Source organism: Anolis sagrei, chromosome 5 (genome assembly GCF_037176765.1).
Source record: "Anolis sagrei isolate rAnoSag1 chromosome 5, rAnoSag1.mat, whole genome shotgun sequence".
Classification (NCBI taxonomy): Eukaryota; Metazoa; Chordata; class Lepidosauria; order Squamata; family Dactyloidae; genus Anolis; species Anolis sagrei.
In genome coordinates, this window is record NC_090025.1 from 176856917 (window position 1) to 176875003 (window position 18087).

An 18087-nucleotide genomic window follows, 5' to 3' on the forward strand; every position below is an offset into this window, starting at 1 on the left:
CTGATAAACTGGCTGGGATTTCTGGGAGTTGTAGTCCAAAACACCTGGGGACCCACAGGTTGAGAACCACTGGTCTAGCACTACCTGAATACCCTTCTTTTGTTGGTCACAACTATTTGCTTTATTTATGTCAAGGTTTTCTGCCTTCCTCTGTGTCGTTAGATCTCGGAGAAGTTTAGAAGTTAAATATATGCAGATTAAAACTGTTTAAAATAGTGTAAAAATAATTTCACTGGAAAACATGATAAATAAGTTGAAAAATAATTAAAACAATTTAATGCAAAATCATATACGTCATTATTTTGGTTCAAATCAGTTAAACCTCCACACAGTAGCAAGAGAGAACTGCCTGACAATCAGATTCTCAGAAAACAAGTGACAAAGTAAACCCTCTCCTTGCTTTTTTAATCCAGATTTTACGACACTATGGTTCCACACCTTTTTTGTGCATAGTTTGAGGCAAGTTCTTGTTGAGTAGCTGGCTAATCAGGACTGTAATTATCGTCATAATTGTAGTTTCCCTCTGCCCGAAACAGCGCTTGTGTCTTTTCGAAATCCCTTTTTGGGGCAACGAGGTAAACTGTTACCCAGCAAGAGTAGGAAATGTGTTCATTTATAATTACAAAAGTTGGATTCCAAAGCTGGAAATTGATATCTCTATTTCTCTCTCTCTTCTTTGTCCAGCATCATACAGTGCAGCAAAACAGTCTATAACTAGCAAGAATAAGTCACTTGGTTGGTGAGAACAACAAACACATCATAGTCAGAAGTCAGGAAGTGTCAGACTGGGACATCCTAGCTCATTGGTGCAAGCTGGCATCTTTCAGCACTTGCCCAAAACTGAGTGACCTTGTACGAGGGTTATCCAGAAAGTAAGGTTATAATATTTTTTTAAAATTCAAAAAAATGAATATATTTTTATAAAACTTACATTGATTGTAGTATAGGTATTACATTATTTTTCCACATAATCACCATTCAGTACATTTTGTCATCCGTGGAACAAGTTTTTGAGATCTGTGTCATAGAAGTTTCCCTCCATCTATTTCAGTCAGTTTGTCACTTTGATTTTCACCTCGTCGTCATCGGGAAAGTGTTTTCCTACAAGGTGTTCCTTCAGTTTAGTGAACAGATGATAGTCACTGGGTTTTTTTTGTTGTTGTGTCAGGAGCGACCTGAGAAACCGCAAGTCGCTTCTGGTGTGAGAGAATTGGCCATCTGCAAGGACGTTGCCCAGGGGACGCCCGGATGATTTGATGTTTTATCATCCTTGTGGGAGGCTTCTCTCATGTCCCTGCATGAGGAGCTGGAGCTGATAGAGGGAGCTCATCCACCTCTCCCCGGATTCGAACCTGCGACCTGTCTGTCTTCAGTCCTGCCGGCACAGGGTTTAATCCACTGCGCCACTGGGTGCAAGATTGGGACTGCTAGAGGGGGGCTTAAAACATCCCAACCAAATGAGGATAAAGAAAAGGAGAGGAAGCAGCACCAAATCCTGGTGAAATGATGGAGTACCAGAAGTCTGAGATGGACTTCTCCTCTTCCAATTTCCACTTTTAGTGCTTTTGAATGAGAGACATGTTGACACTGGTTCCAAGAATGAATGGATGACAACAGATGGAACTAAGCTTGTTTTAAAATCTAGGACTTTAGATCATCCGGGGAGGCCTTGCTCTCTCAGTCCCACCGCCATCGCCTTCTCCATGGTGGCCCCTCAGCTGTGGAACTTCCTTCCCAATGAGGTTAGATCTCCCCCCCTCCCTCCTGACCTTCTGGAAGAAGCTTAGATCCTGGTTATGGGATCAAGCATTCACAGAATAGTTTGTTTGCTGGGAAAGACAAAATTTATTGGACTGGACTTGGTCTGCTTTGGATGACTATTTTAATTCTGGCAATTTTAATCTGGCGAGCGGGTTCTTAATGTATATTTATAATTATTTTAATTTTGTGGATGTATTTTTATATGTTTATATTATGTTTGGCATCAAATTGTTGCCTGTTGGGAAGCCATTCTGAGTCCCTCTGCGGAGATCGAGAATGACAAGGTATAAATGTTTTAAATAAAATAAATAAATAAATTTCTGTTGACGCAGTGAGAGGCAGCTGCTAGTTGTGATCGACAGAGATGGAAACGGATCTGAGACACCTGTCTTTACGGAAGATAGTGTGGGGCTGTGATACTGTATAATTTATTAGCTCCCACTGAGGATTTTTGACTGTGATGTGGTATCAGTTTGCAGAGCTGTCTACGGAGGGGATGGAGGTTCATCGCTTCCTTTTAAGTTTGTCCTCTGAAGCTTGATCTCTTTTTTTCCTCCCTCTCCATTACTTCCCTTGTAGGCAAAAGGAAAAGAGGAACAAAGATGTTTGGCTTCCACAAACCGAAGATGTATCGGAGTTTAGACGGATGCTGCATTTGCAGAGCAAAGTCTTCCAGTTCTCGGTTCACTGACAGCAAGCGTTATGAAAAGGATTTCCAAAGCTGCTTCGGGTAAGAGCTGATGCCATTCCAGTTGCTCTCTGTTTGTTTAGCTCTTTTCTGAAGTTATCATTACATTAGGGAGGCCAACCTCAGGAAAACTTTCATCTCTACATCGACTCCTGGCAGGTTAGGCCCCACTCCAGATTGGCCTGAGCAGCCGGAAGCAAAACCAGTCTGTTTGTCACTATTTTCAGTGTCTTCGGTGACCTTTTGACATTATGCACCATTCTTCAGTCCAACTTTTGAGTAAATTTAGACAATTTTGGTAGTCCCCTATACATTTTATAAGGTTTTCTTAGGCAAGGAGTGCTTAGAGGCGGTTTGCCATTGAAATGTAGCTCACAACACCTAGTATTCCTTGGCAGCCTCCCATCCAAGTGCTAACCAGTCCTGACCTTGTTAATGTCCAAGATCAAATGGGATCTGATGCCTTCAGGATATTTAGACCTGGGGGCTCCATAAACTTCCTGTTTATGGAGCCCCTAGTGGCGCAGCAGGTTAAACCGCTGAGCTGCTGAATAATAATAATAATAATAATAATAATAATAATAATCTTTATTTATATACTGCTCTATCTCCCTGGGGGGGGGGGGGGACTCAGGGCGGTTTCCAAGCAACAACATCAAAACATACAGAGTCACAACATGAACAAAAAATAACAGTAACAGCAACATAAGCATGGAATTACCCAACAACAAACACATCAATATTAAAAGAAAAAAATCCTGCCTGCTCTTCATGTCTATTTGTTAGAGCATGGGAAAGGAATGGGTCAGGACAATTAAAAAGGCTGGGTCAAGACTGATACAAATTGAAATAAGATGGGACCAGCATTTGGGTACAGTACTGTAATAGGTAAACAACAAAAGCGGGGGCATGCTGTTTCCAGGGGCTTGTTAGGAGAATGACCAAGGTAATATATAGAGGGGTAGTTCGTGTCCAGACAGTGTCTGGACTGAGCTACCACTGGTCACTTTCGAAGATTTGTTGAAACCACCAAGTCTTCTACAAAAAGTGGGGAGGGATGGGGCCTGTCTTATTTCCCATGGAAGGACGTTCCAGAGGCAGGGGGCCACCACTGAGAAGGCCCTCTCTCCCATCCCCACCAACCGTGCTTGTGACGGAGGTGGGAGCAAGAGGAGGGCTTCCCCGGAGGAGCTTAGAGTTGCTGACCAAAAGGTCGGCGGTTTGAATCCAGGGAGCAGGATGAGCTCCACTTCTGCCAATGTAGCAGTTTGAAAACATGTAAATGTGAGTAGATCAATAGGCTTTGGCAGGAAGGTAACGGCACTCCATGCAGCCATGCTGGCCACATGACCTTGGAGGCATCTATGGGCAACACTGGCTCTTCAGCTTAGAAATGGAGATGAGCACCATCCCCCAGAGTCGGACACGACTAGACTTAATGTCAAGGGCAAACCTTTACCTTGACTTCCTGTTTATAAATGAATTAAGTGGGGATAGGATGATGTGCACCTTTGTTACGCCTCCATAAATTTACCTATCTGCTATAATCGCAAGTTGGTGTTGGAGCCTTATGCATTCAGCAAAATGAAATCATGACGACGTTTCATTTTGGACTAGTGCTCCCAAAATCTCCCTGCGATCTTTCTGGTTCTCAATGTGCATGCACAAAATCTCCAGAGACAGTCAGGAAGGCAAAGACCGTGGATGCGATACTTTTCCAAGTGTTTAAAGTGTACGTTTAAACAGGGAAACCAAAGCTACAAACTGTCTTCAGTTGGGTGCTCTTCAGCCTCCTTCCACCTCATACCTGCCTCAGAACTATTCTGTTTGGAGGAGTTCTCAACAGAACCAAGTTGCCACAGGTCAATCACCAAATGTTTTAGGTAGGACATGTTGGGTTTTCAAAATATGACAAAGTCAATTGTCCTCCTTTGTAGTGTTTTCTCTATTATGTGGCTTGTTTCTCATGTAGTTAAGTCGCTGAACTATGATCTTTCCTTCACAGTCTACATGAGGTCCGCTCAGGAGATATCTGCAATGCGTGTGTGCTTCTGGTGAAAAGATGGAAAAAGTTGCCAGCCGGATCAAAAAAGAATTGGAATCATGTAAGTTCATACTGTGGGGTTTCTTATGGGAGAATGTTAACTTTTTAACAACCCAGACTTGAACCATATTTTAATTCTGAAACATCATGCGGTTTACTTAATCTCAGACTCCAGATTTTCCTGACACTCAAACTGTTAGTGTTATTCTGCTTTCGGCAGGGAGACTCCAAATTACCTTCACCCAGCTCTTTACAATTTTGTGGTGGGGGTGGAATAGTATGTTCCAGAATCCAGTAACCATGTTGTTTGGGGGATTCTAAATATAGGTGTCTTTTCTGAGCTCTGCTTTAACTTAATGAGAAACTGCATAGTGTTGGCCTATGATTCCGTATGGGAATTAATGGGATGAACTTTTCCCTTGCTGTCTTTTCCAGGTGGTGGATGCGAGGGCTGGGCCAAGTCTTAAAACCACACTGAAGCCCAAGAAGATGAAAAGTCTTCCTGGCAACAGGATGAAAAGCAATCAGATAAGCAAGCTGCAGAAAGAGCTGAAGCGACATAGTATGTTGATCCTATGTACTTTCCATTTAATTATTGTTTTGCTTGTTCTGGTAGAGACAGCTCCATCTAAAACTGAATGTGAGTTCTATAAACCACTGTTGGGGATTTTCTGGGGCAGAGAGTGTATGCTGGGTTATCATTTGAGGATTCCTTTCATCTGTGGTGCTTTCCAAAGCCCTCCATCTGTGAAACTCTAATGGATTTGAAGCGGGGAGGGGAGGGCAGCACTGAGAGTTGGGGGGTACTTTCTACTCCCCCAAATACTATGAGCTAAGCTCCACTCTACAAAGAAGTTCAGTCCTAGTTTTTGAGAGAATAGGGTTTTGGGGTGAGACAGTGGTCAAAACCTTGTGATGCACAATGACAGTATAAATACCTTGGGAAGTCAGACTTGGCCATGGTAGTCCACACTCTGGTTACATCCAGAATAGACAACGGCAACACACTCTATGTGCGCTTGCCTTTGAAGACTGTTCAGAAGCTCCAGATGGTCCAATGGGCAGCAGCCAGATTGCTCAACAGAGTGGCGTACATAGAGCATACAACCCCCCTGTTATGTCAGCTGCACTGGCTCCCAGTCTGCTACCAAGCACAATTCAAAGTGCTGGCTTTAGCTTATAAAGCCTTAAACAATTCCAGCTCAGCTTACCTGTCCAAACTAATCTCTCCCTATGTACCATCTCAGAGCTTAAAATCGTCTTTGGGGGGGGGGGGGGCTTGGTCCTGCCTCCTTTGCAAGTGCAACTGATGAGGACGAGAGACAGGGCCTTCTCAATGGTAGCCCCTCAGCTGTGGAATACCCTCCATAGGGATATTAGATCAGCCCCCTTCCTCTTGAACTTCCATAAGAAAGTTAAAACGTGGCTTTTTGATCAAGCCTTTGGAGATCTTGTGAAATAGATCAATATGGATTTATGTGCAATGACTATTGGAATGGCCCAGATTATGACTTTGGATAACGTGGTTAACAGTGAATGCATTGTTTTATATGTTTAAATGTTTCAAGGTATTTTATAATTCTATTTAAATGTTTATTTTAACTGTACATTGCTTTTAAAGGCATTGAATAGTTGCCTAAGTGTCCACCACCTTGAGTACCCTCTATGGTGGAGAAAGGCAGGGTAGAAATGTTGTAAACAAACATAGAAGGGAAAATTCATAGAATGGAAAATACTGGGTTTTCCCCAGCTGAGAGAGAAAGAAGTATTGGAAAATCAGGCTGTCCCAAACTGGCCGAGTTTGTCTGCCTTCCCTCCGCATGGTTGCATGGCCCTGGAACAAGTGTCACTCCTTGTGTAGTCTTCCAACGGGATTCTGTGATCTTTTTCAAGTGGAATTATATATATATTTAGAAACCATATGGGTTCCCTGAAGACCGAAAAACACAGAAATGGAGAGTGTATAAGGCCTCATGATTCCTAACCCTGGTTTAAAATGTGCATGTGTGTGTGTGAGGGAGAGACCTAGCATGGTGTGATTCCATACATCTTTCTATTTCAGACTCTGATGCCCACAGCACGACTTCAAGCGCCTCTCCAGCCCAGTCACCCTGCTATAGCAACCAATCGGATGATGGTTCAGACACTGAGATGAGCCCTGGTTCTGGCCGCACACCTGTTTTCTCTTTCTTAGATCTTACATATTGGAAAAGGTGAATGAAAAAGCCCTAGAACTTTTTTTTAAAAAAGTCCTCTGCACATACTAGTAATTTGTGTTATTTTTGAAGTTCTAGTAAGGACTATTGCTCTGTATAACAGAACACTTCCAACTTTAAAAATACATTTAGAGGAAGATTGGGCTCTGAAGGGAACTTGCAATCTTAGATTTAGCCAAAGGAGAAGGTAGGGAGAGAAGCAGGAAGTCATGGGCGGAGAGGGAGAGGTTAAAAGGCATATAATTGCAATAAAAGATAATCTTAATTACAAGGCTGCCTTGCTTCCGATGCCTCAGCCATTAGAGAGCACTTGCAGACAGCTGATGAGTCAACGTGGTGTTTAAGGAAGTAGAGAAAGTAACTGGATAGCATGCAGGGCATGAATTGGGTCACTAGCCATCTTGTTGTCTTGAAAGCAAATCCATAGCCTTGGGCTTCTTCCCCTCCCCCCATTAACCCCAGCTTGCAGAGAAATGATGGATGTTGTGACAGTAGCCAGCAGTTGTATTGATCTGTAAGTATCCCTCTTACTTTACGATTAGCTGGTTGCCACAGGGTTGGTCTCAGCTGAAATGCTTGCATAGCCTAGCAAGGACGTGTGCTTTGTAATGTGAGTTGTGATCAGGAAATTAATTCACGGACTTGGTTTTCACAAGATATAATGGTGGTAATTCCATTAAATGGCTTTAAAGGGGGAATTTGCCTTGGCGCCTATTGTACTTAGGACAGGATGAATACAAAGTGTTGTATCGTTCAGACCCTAAATTCAAGGCACACTCTAGATCCAGGTTAAGACATGGCTGTAGCCCTCTGGGTAATGTAACTTCAGCTGTGAGCAGTTGTTCTGCCTATTTGGACTCATAGTTGACCATATCCTAATTTCATTTGGGTTGAATTATCATAGTCATCTCTATTGAGCTAACTACAAGGACTCAGAAATTACAACAAAATACAACCACCAGAATCCCTGAGTGGTGCTCAACAATCAGAACATATTATGGCCAGTTGAATCTCAATGACCTCTGCCTCTGTTTCTGTATTTGAAAAGACAGTATTGATTTATAAGCTCTCAACAGTTTAGATTTAGGTTCATTGGTACCACTTTCCCCCTACAATCTGTAGCCATTTGCAAATACACTTGGTGGACACTAAAAACAGAGTGGCCCCACAATTGTTGTAGAGCCCTAAGGATAGTTAGTGTATCTCACTGCCAGTTTGAGACCCATCTAAATTATAAAAACAATAAATGCAGGCATTTCCTATCAACACCAATCAAGAGCATTAAAGAAGAACAATGGTTTTAAACTTTGAATAGGTTTTGATGGTTTTTAAGTGAAATTTTAATTCTGTTTGTGTTTAATTCTGTTTTAACGCTTGTATGTTTTAAATTGGATACCAGTGTTTTTATGTCAAGCTGTTTTGAGTCCCCTTTGGGGATACAAAGCGGTGTATAAATAAATAAATATAATAATAATAACAACAACATCAACAAGTTTTATTTGGCCTAAGCTTTCATGGACTATCATCCACTTCATTAAATATTTTAAAAATACAATTTTGGCTACGATAGATAGTGTAACGCAGGCATTGACAAACTAAGGCCCACGAGCTGGACACAACCCTCTGGGCCCTTATGTCAGGCCCTCAAAATTTCCACTATTCTCTGAGTATAAGGACAGGAAGGGAGGCATGCAGCAGCTGGAAGCCCTCTAGAGTGCTCTCAGTCACCACGTGCTTTCCTTGGGCCCTCCTCCCAGCATAAGGACAGGGTGAGCGGTCCTATCCTAATGCCAGGAGAAGCCTGACCCGGGCAAAGAGCTAAGCATTGGGTGAAGATGCGGGCAAAGGGGTTCCAAAGCTGCCTCTCCTGTCACTTGCCTCTTCCTTCTGGCGTCAGGACAAGGCGAGGCCCCATCCTGATGCTGACAGAAGGGAGAGGCAGGTGGGAGCTGAGGGACCTCCAGAGCCTCACTTTCCTCCCAGCATAAGTATGGGTAGCCCCATTCTTATGCTGGGAGGAAAGTCTGAGAGTGATTCACCCCGGCCCACCCTTATCCCATCCCTCCCTGGGTTCGCCTCGGCCCCACGCTGCCTCTCCCAGGCCCATCCCAGTGCCTTCCCTTCCTGGGCCCACCCTGCCCTCGCTCCCGGCTGGGCACTCCCACCTGACCCCAGGGCAAAAAAGTTTGCCCAGGCCCACCCCACTCCCAGTCCTGCCTCCTCCATGGCCCGGCCCCCCACCCAGCCCCGTTCCTCCCTGGGCCCACCCTGCCATCTGAGCCCTTACTCCTGGCCCGGCCCACAATACAGCCCCAGGGCAAAAAGGTTTGCCCAGGCCCACCCCACTCCCAGCCCTGCCTCCTCCATGGCCCGGCCCCCCACCCAGCCCCGTTCCTCCCTGGGCCCACCCTGCCATCTGAGCCCTTACTCCTGGCCCGGCCCACAATACAGCCCCAGGGCAAAAAGGTTTGCCCAGGCCCACCCCACTCCCAGCCCTGCCTCCTCCATGGCCCGGCCCCCCACCCAGCCCCGTTCCTCCCTGGGCCCACCCTGCCATCTGAGCCCTTACTCCTGGCCCGGCCCACAATACAGCCCCAGGGCAAAAAAGTTTGCCCAGGCCCACCCCACTCCCAGTCCTGCCTCCTCCATGGCCCAGCCCCCCACCTAGTCCCTTACTCCTGGCCTGGCCCGCAGTACAGCCCCAGGGCAAAAAAGTTTGCCCATACTTGGTGTAATGCCTTTGTGATGTGTTATTTTGCTGCTATGGTTTTATTATTCTTACTCATTTAAAGTTTCTGTGATTATTAATATTTTGTACACTGCAGCAATAAGCTGTAGGTCAAAAGTGAGACGATGAATGTGAAATAATTTGTATTTCCTTTTTCTTGAAGACAAAAAGTTTGCTGTGGAATTATTTACAAAGGCCGCTTTGGAGAAGTCCTTATAGACACTCACCTCTTCAAGCCCTGCTGCAGCAACAAGAAGTCTCCAGTCGAGAAACCTGAGCCTCAAGGGTCCCAGTCTCCGACCATCTCCAACCAGGAAGAGTGGTGACTTCCACGGCTCACTGCAAACGCTGTAAATGGAACCTCTTTCTCTCTTGAAAGGCTTGAAACTGACCGACTCCTCATTCTGGAGGCCTGCTATGCTGCCAAAAGACTGTAGTTTCTTCCTTGGAACTGTTTTGAGGGTTTGTTTGTTTTTTACTATGTCAGTTCCACTAATTCAGAATCCTATTCATATCTCTTCAGAAAATATTGTAAATAATATTTAAGATACTCTAAAATAGATAGTTGAGCTGAATGCTGCTGCACGTTATTACTGTTCAACCTTTCCCCCCGCACAACTTCTTGCCTGAGTGACAATGAGGTTGGTAACATAGGTATGTAGAGTTTATTACTATTAGAGATGCAGTGCTCACATTTGACATGCTGAAATGTTAGCCAGTCGTTTTTCTCTCTCTCTCTCTGTGAGAAAAATATTGTTTAATGCTCTAAGGCATGAAGTTTTGGGTACTCAATTTTGTACAAGGCTTCCCTACAATGTGTATGTTGTGAAAATGGGGAGAGCTTACTTACTACTGATGCTTCAGCAGTGATGTTTCACCTCAGCTATGTGTAACATATTGAAAAGAACAAACTGACAAATCTTGGCTGCGGGATTCTGGGAGCTATCCTAAGTTAACTTTTCCAGATTCAGAAATGGTGTATATAGGAATGGTGAGAGGAATGGGATCAGACTAAGGCAAAGTTAGTAAGGCTGTTGTAAGGCTGGACGAGCCAAGGATGGAGTGGAGGAATCCTGGACTAAATAATCTTTTTTTGTGCAGTGTGTATTCCACTTACAGTTTGTGGTTGGAAGCTAGAGATTAATCTTCAAGGGAGACATGATATTTTTAAAATCACCATCACAAGTGTAATCTTAGTCTTCTTGTTTATGTCTGTAATAGGATGTGGCAAATGCACACAGTGCCAAATCCTAGTTTCAGTACCAAATCATGGTTTGGGATCAGTTCAGGCTGCAATCTGGCACACATATATAATGTATAAGCCTTATTTTGGAGATAGACATGATATGTTGTCACCTCTTCCTATAATTCTGTCGAATTGATAAAAAGAGAGTAAACATTATCTACCGTGAGATGCAATGAATGAATTACATCCCAGGGTAGATGCTAGGCATGTGCAATCCATGGTTTTAAATGGTTCTAAAGTACTTACAAAACTAAAGTTCTGGTGGTGAAAACTAGGGGGTGCTGGTGCTTTGCTTCTACCGTGTTGCTAAAGTTCTGGTGGTGAAAATTTCAGAACTCTAACACAACTTTCAAAATTTCATTATAAATGGCACTTCCTAATAGGTTCTGTCATAAAAATCACCAATAATGAAATTTTGAAAGTTTTGTTAGAGTTCTGAAATTTTCTCCACCAGAACTTTAGCAACACTGTAGAAGCAAAGCACCAGCGCCCCCTAGTTTTCACCACCAGAACTTTAGTTTTGTAAGTACTTTAGAACCATTTAAAATCATGGATTGCACATGCCTAGTAGATACAGCACTCTGTTCATTATTGGCAAGGTCAGAGAAGGTTCATGTGGTCTCTTTTGTAACCTCATCCCAGCAGCTGAATAGAAGTACCATGGTAATAAGAATTTATTTTTGACGGGAAGCCATGCCAATTAAAAAAACCTCAGGTTCAAGAATACTTTCCTTTCCTTTGGATTCTGTGTCTGCTTCACATCATTAATGTGACTGCACCGGCAAGTAAAGGAAATCTGCAATAACTCCCCTGTACTTTTCCTTATCCTTGTTGAAAACGTCCGGGCTCACTCTAGGTTGCCCTAGGCAAGCACTGCATTTCTTGACAAAAGTGAGGGTTTCTGTTTCAAATACATACCAGCAAAGGTTCTACATCAGTGGTTTTCAACCTGTGGGTCCCCAGGTGTTTTGGCTTACAACTCCCAGAAATCCCAGCCAGTTTACCTGCTGTTAGTATTTCTAGGAGTTGAAGGCCAAAACATCCGGGGACCCACAGGTTGAGAAGCATTGTCCTACATGTTAATGGAAGTCAATGCACCCTGTTCTGCGTCTTCCTGCCATCCATGGACTGTCAATCTGGGAATAGCCCCATGTCTCTTAACTGGTGGGGAAGAAAGTTATTTCAGCCATAGAAAAAAGTACCTGGTCTCATCTTGTTGCAGGGAGAGAAATTAGGGTCTTGTGGAGTGCACTGATTTTCTTTCCCCTAGAAGCCAGGAGCATTGTGCTAACAGCCTTCCCTGCCTCATTACTGATGGAAAAAGGAGCACAGCAGCCTTTCCTATGGTTTGATAGCTGCAAGGCAGGGAGAAACTTTTGTATGGGGCACAAGGGTAACAGAAATTGTGTTCTGTGGCCCATCCAGAACAGGACTTCCTCACTCGTAAGTCACTAAAAAGGATATCAACCTATATAATTTATGCACACATAATTTTCCCTCCTTTTTCCAAGAGCGGTAGCAGCATTCCCTGAAGTGGACGGCCCTCCAGATTTGTTGGACTGCAGCTCCCACTATCCCGAGCCAGTGGCTGCACATGATAAGACTTGTAGCACGACACATTTGGAGGAACCCTGGGGTTGGGAAGTGGGCTAGAGCATTGCTTCTTTTTAAGATTTCTCAAAACTGGTCTGATTTGTCAAATTTATATTTACATATTTTGTACCAACCACCCCAGCATGTGGTAAAGGTGCCTTCATTTCCACTAGTTCTTGGTCCTGGGTGCTGCATTTCCCAAAGCCCTTCCTGTTGCAATGCCTTTCCTCTCCATTTCCCGGAAGTGCCTTTAGGTTTTGCTCTTTTTTCTCACAATCCTATCTTCCAATTTTTGGAGCAGCCTGGTTAAATCTCCTCAAAGCATATTTGTCTTTACATTTGTCCTTTTCCGTAGTCTCCTTGTTCTGCTTTCAATGTCCATTACTTTCACGGATGTCTTTACCTATTTTCCCTACTGACAACAAATATGTCTACACTGTTTGACACACTTTTGCTGCCATGACTGAGTGCTATGTTATTTTTCAAGGTACTCAACCTTCTCCGCCTAAAGAGGGTTGGTGTGTCACCAAACTACAAATCCCATAATTCGATAGCATTGAGCCATGGCAGTTAAAGTGATATTAAACTTCTTCAATTCTACAGTGCAGAACAAGCACCGTACGAGGTAATCCAGGAGGATTTTTAACAGTAGGAATGGTTGTATGATCTAGTGACTGAAGTAAATTTTAAATAACGCAGTGGTGCTCAACCTGTGGGTCCCCAGATGTTTTGGCTTTCAACTCCCAGAAATCCTAACAGCTGGTAAACTGTCTGGGATTTCTGGGAGTTGTAGGTCAAAACACCTGGGGGCCCACAGGGTGAGAACCACTGAAATAACCTTAAGCAAGCATAAAGAATCTTATTTTTGTTCTCATTTTGAAGGCCCAGTTGGTCCAAGAAAGTTTTTGTTAGATATGATGAATACGTGTCTCTGCTTTTAGGAGTCAAAAGAGTGGCTATGGCTTTGGTTCGTCATACTTTTCATCACTTTGTTTGAGTACCATGAGAATTTCTACTTTTATGCAATGCACTACTACAAATAGGCCTATGCATTTGAGGTTTTTTCACATTTTCATTAAACTATGAAATTTGAGTTGATATGATATGTCAGAAAAAATTAAATCTGAAATAATGTTTTCCTATATTTTTTTAGGTTACCTTAGTACTCTTTTCCCATTGATTCCTATCCTGCGTTCATTTGTAAATAGGGAGAAATATTCTAAAGGGAGGATAAAATCAATCAATTCCTAACTGACTAGCTACTTGGCAGCTATGCTGGGTTGGCAATCCCTGGAGGGTACATGCAGTACATTTGTCGACTTTTTACTGGATTTATGCATTTTTTAAAAATGGGTTAATGGTTCTGGGCATTTAACTATTACAATATGAAACCGCGTGCTATAATTTGGATCATCTCTTCCACTTCTGTATTTATTTATTTATTACTACAACAGCAGACTGTCTTGCCCTTTGCCTTCCTCTTCCATCCTGTGTAGTAATACAAGATGAACTGTATGTAGTTATGCACTTTGTATTAATGTAGTAGAAATCTATGGAACCTCTGTTTTTATACTTTTTTTACACTGTTCATACACTTGTAATCCAAGCCTTTTTTAAAAATTAGGGTAATGAATAAATTTTTAGTCTTATTTAGAAAAATATAAACACTTGCCTTTCTTTTATTGACATGTGTTTCTTTTTTGGTTTTCTTGATTTGACAGTTGTCTGTATCCCAGCTACAATGACTTGAATATAAATAGTTAGAACACAAGTGATGGGCGGATGTAGGGCTAATGCTTTGATCCAAAAAAGTATGGTAACCTCCTTGAGAAAAGGGTGAAGTAAAGAAAAAAATGACTGGTAATTAAAAGAATTAGACTACATCTCTATGCTGATTGTAAGTAAACAAATATGTTCTCCAAAAGGCATGATCCACAAACACCAATCTTTTGTAAACACCAATTCCATGCATTGGCACTTTTAGACAGTTTAGCATGTTTTTGTGTTCTTTTTTGCTAGCATATATGATCCTCTCAATTAGAGATCACGTAGCAATCTGATTTGGAGGAGTGGTGATTACATGGACCCAAAGGATGCCCACCAATGGTTCTTCTTCATCCTGGAAAGAAGTGACTAGTGGGGTGCCATAAAAAGGGTTCTGTCCTGCGCCCAGTGCTGTTCAGCATATTTATTAATTATTCGGATGAATGTTTAGAGAGAGTGCTTATCATTTTAGCAGATGACACCCAAATTAGGAGGGATAGCTAAAACTCCAGAAGATAGGATCAGAATTCAAAACCATCTTAAAAGATTAGAGAGCTGGGCCAAAACTAACCAAATGAATTTCAACAAGGAGAAATGTACAATAGTCTACCTAGGTAGAAAAAATGAAATGCACATATACAGAATAGAATACAACATTAAACCATGTGAAAAGGATTTTGTAGTCTTCGTGGACAACAAGTTGAACATGAGCCAACAGTGTGATGCAGCAGCTAAAAAAGCCAATGGGATTTGGCCTGCATCAAAAGGAGTATAGTGTCTAGATTGAGGGAAGTCATGGTGGTTTTGTATTCTGATTTGGTCAGACCTCGCCTTGAATAGTGTGTCTATTTCTGGGCACCACAGTTTAAAAAAGACATTGACAAGCTGGAAAGTGTCCAGGGGAGGGTGGCTAAAATGATCAAAGGTCTGGAGACCATGCCCTTTGATGAGCATCTTAAATAGCTGTTGAGAGGAGACATTATAGTCATGTTTAAATATGTGAAAGGATGCCATAAGAAGAGGGACCAGGCTTGTTTTCTGTTGCCCTGGAGACTGGGTTCAAATTACAGGAAATTAGATTCCACTAAAACATTAGGAAGAACTTCCTGACCATATCAGCTGTTCAACTGTGGAACTATCTGTCTCGGAGTATGGTGGAAGCTTCTTTAGAGGCTTTTAAAGAGGCTGGATAGCCATCTGTCAGGGGTACTTTGTGCTTTTCCTGCATGGCAAGGAGTTGGACTAGATGACCCATGTGGAATTCTATGATTCAAAGTACATGTGAGGACAATAGTTTTGGCTCTAACTTGGAATGTAATGACATTTTGCCCAGCGAGTTTCTATGCCTGTAAGATAAAGGTAAAAGTTTTCCCCTGACATTGAGTCCAGTTGTGTCTGACTCTGGCGGCGGGAGGGGGGGGGGTGTAGTGCTAATCTTCTTCTGAGCCGAAGAGCCGGCATTGTCCGTAGGCACCTCCAAGTTCTTGTGGTCAGCATGACTGCATGGAGTGCCATTACTTTCTCCTAAATATTGATCTACTCACATTTGCATGTTTTCAAATTGCTAGGTTGGCAGAAGCTGGGACTAACAGCGGGAGCTCACCTAGCTCCCCGGATTCAAACCTGCAACCTTTTGGTAAGCAAGTTCTGCAGCTCAGTGGTTTAACCCACAGCGCCACTCTATGCCTGTGCGGGTACTCCACAGAGTGGTAGTCCAACACGCAAAGTATTACACCCCACACAGGAATTCATTGGCAGTAGGGAGACAAGTTAATGTATGTGTTTCTAAAGACATATCCCTAAACAATTGTACTAGGAAAAAAGATGGGAAAGAAACAAAATGTAGGATCAATGAGGAGCAATTAAGAATCACCATGATATAGCACACATTCATACTATATTGATTTTATTAAAACGGTATCTGAGTAATTGGTACAAAAAGTAATATTCTGATGCAGCAGATTACAGATCTATCTCAGATGACCAGACTGCTTCCCAGTTCCGGAACCAAATCACAGTGGTCCAGTGTTTACTGAGATCGCAAACAAGTGGTGGCATCATTGCTATTCCCAGCCACTCATTGATCATGGGGCTATGCTAGGAGACTTTTATTGTGCTGCAGCCCTCAGTAAGTATGCTGGCAGAGCTGGTGAATAAACAGAATAATGGCCTGTGGCTGCAATTTTGCACCTACCTATCTTGGGTGTAAATTGTTATGTGCCTCCAAGTAATTTCTGATTTACAGAGATCTTAATGGGATTTCTCTGGCAAGATGTATTCAGGAGAGGTTTTGCCTTTGCCTTCTGAGGCTAAGAGAGAGACTTATCCAAGGTCTCCCAGTGGGTTTCCACTTTCCATGGCTGAGCAGGGATTCAAATCCTGGTCTCCAGAATTGTAGACCAACACTTAAACCACTACACCAAGCTGTATCTGAAACCGAATTAGACATAGGTGTCACATATCTATGCAGTAAAAATGTTTGTCCAAGGTTAATTTACTAGAAATTAAAATAGTTTTAACAGTGTCTGTATTTCAATTGATTTGAGATGGTTGTAATTTAATATACACATTAATGCTTCTCAAGTCTGGAGAAAAGTGAACATGAATTTCAGCACACATGACTTTTTCTACCTTAAAGCCACTAGATGGAGTCATCTGCATAAGAAATCCTCCACGTTTTAATGTTGTACCTCTCTGTTATGCCCTAACTCTTGCTTTTAGTTTGTAAAATTTATTTTCAGGGCTACTTTAGCAATTGCATAGGGAGATTTTGGGCATTGCAGTCCCCTTATAGATCTTTTAAAAGATCTGTTCCTGTGGAATTCAGTTTCAGCTTATTGTGTGTCAAATTATATCTGTCTTCATTCAAAGCCAATTATGTTCTCAGGAATCAGGCTTGATTTGCTCTTCTTGTATGCTTTCAACACCAGAAATTAGAAATACTACATTATGGATGAGACTAGCTTTTGTATCGAATAAGATATCTTTGCACTTACGTAGTTCTTTCACAGTTGCCTTCCCATGTCTTAGTCATCTTTCAATTTCTTAATCACAACCCCTATTTTATTTACAACTGAGCTGATACAGAAATTATTTATTTTGATGCTTTTATCATAGTTAGTGGAGCCCCCGGTGGCACAATGAGTTAAACCCTTGTGCCAGCAGGACTGAAGATCGACAGGTCAGAGGTTCAAATCTGGGGAGAGCGAGGATGAGCTCCCTCTGTCAGCTCCAGCTCCCTATGCAGGGACATGAGAGAAGCCTCTCACAAGGATGGTAAAACATCAAAACATCAGTGCATCCCCAGGGCAATATCGTTGCAGATGGTCAATTCTGTCACACCAGAAGGGACTTGCAGTTTCTCAAGTCTCTCCTGACACGAAAACAAACACCATGTTAGTTCAACATTTAGTTTTTAAAAAATCATAACAAAAGCAGGAATGTAAAGAAGTAATTTTTTAAAATGTCCAAACTGTCACATACAAATTAAGGCATAGATAGCAGTCTGTTCTTTATTTTTAGCTCATACTTCCCAAGATTCCCCAGTCAACTGGGAGTTGTAGTTGTTAGGGGATTCTGGAAACTGCGTGCCCCAAAAAGTAACTTTTCCAAGATCAAGATATTTCTTTACCTCATTTTGGAACTCAGCCTGAATTCCTCCCTTTCCCTCACCCCCCTGACATGTACCAGGGTTTCTCTGTGGCCAATCTAAAATTCCTACAATAAACTTGCTGTTAACACTGTTTGCAAAAATAACATTTTGAATCAGCATCTTCTCAAAACAAAACGAAGTTCATCTCACAAAAAAAGTTAGAAGCAATTTGCAAAAGAACTCACTTTTAAAAATCACTGTCCTCTCTTTTAGTCCAACATGACTATTCTGGCCTTTGTTTCATTTGACACTGCTTGTATAGTGGAAGCATAACTCTACATTTAATATAAACAGCGCACTTTATTTAGTGGAAATCCTACAGATCAGCTACTGGGCCTTGTGTCCTCTTCTTATCTACCCACCAACTCACTTTCCCATCCCACAAAATTTGCACA

At 42.4% G+C, this 18087-nt stretch overlaps 1 protein-coding gene across 1 annotated transcript in view; it reads left to right on the plus strand.

Moving 5' to 3' along the window:
* SINHCAF (SIN3-HDAC complex associated factor) overlaps positions 1–13941 on the plus strand; it is a 30474-nt gene extending 16533 nt beyond the window's left edge. The window contains exons 2-6 of the mRNA XM_060776779.2: positions 2341–2491; positions 4455–4554; positions 4929–5055; positions 6556–6706; positions 9601–13941. Coding sequence (XP_060632762.2) covers positions 2364–2491; positions 4455–4554; positions 4929–5055; positions 6556–6706; positions 9601–9763 — 669 coding nt within the window. The 5' untranslated portion in view covers positions 2341–2363 and the 3' untranslated portion in view covers positions 9764–13941. The remainder of the gene's footprint in view (positions 1–2340; positions 2492–4454; positions 4555–4928; positions 5056–6555; positions 6707–9600) is intronic.
* The last annotated feature ends 4146 nt before the right edge of the window (positions 13942–18087 follow it).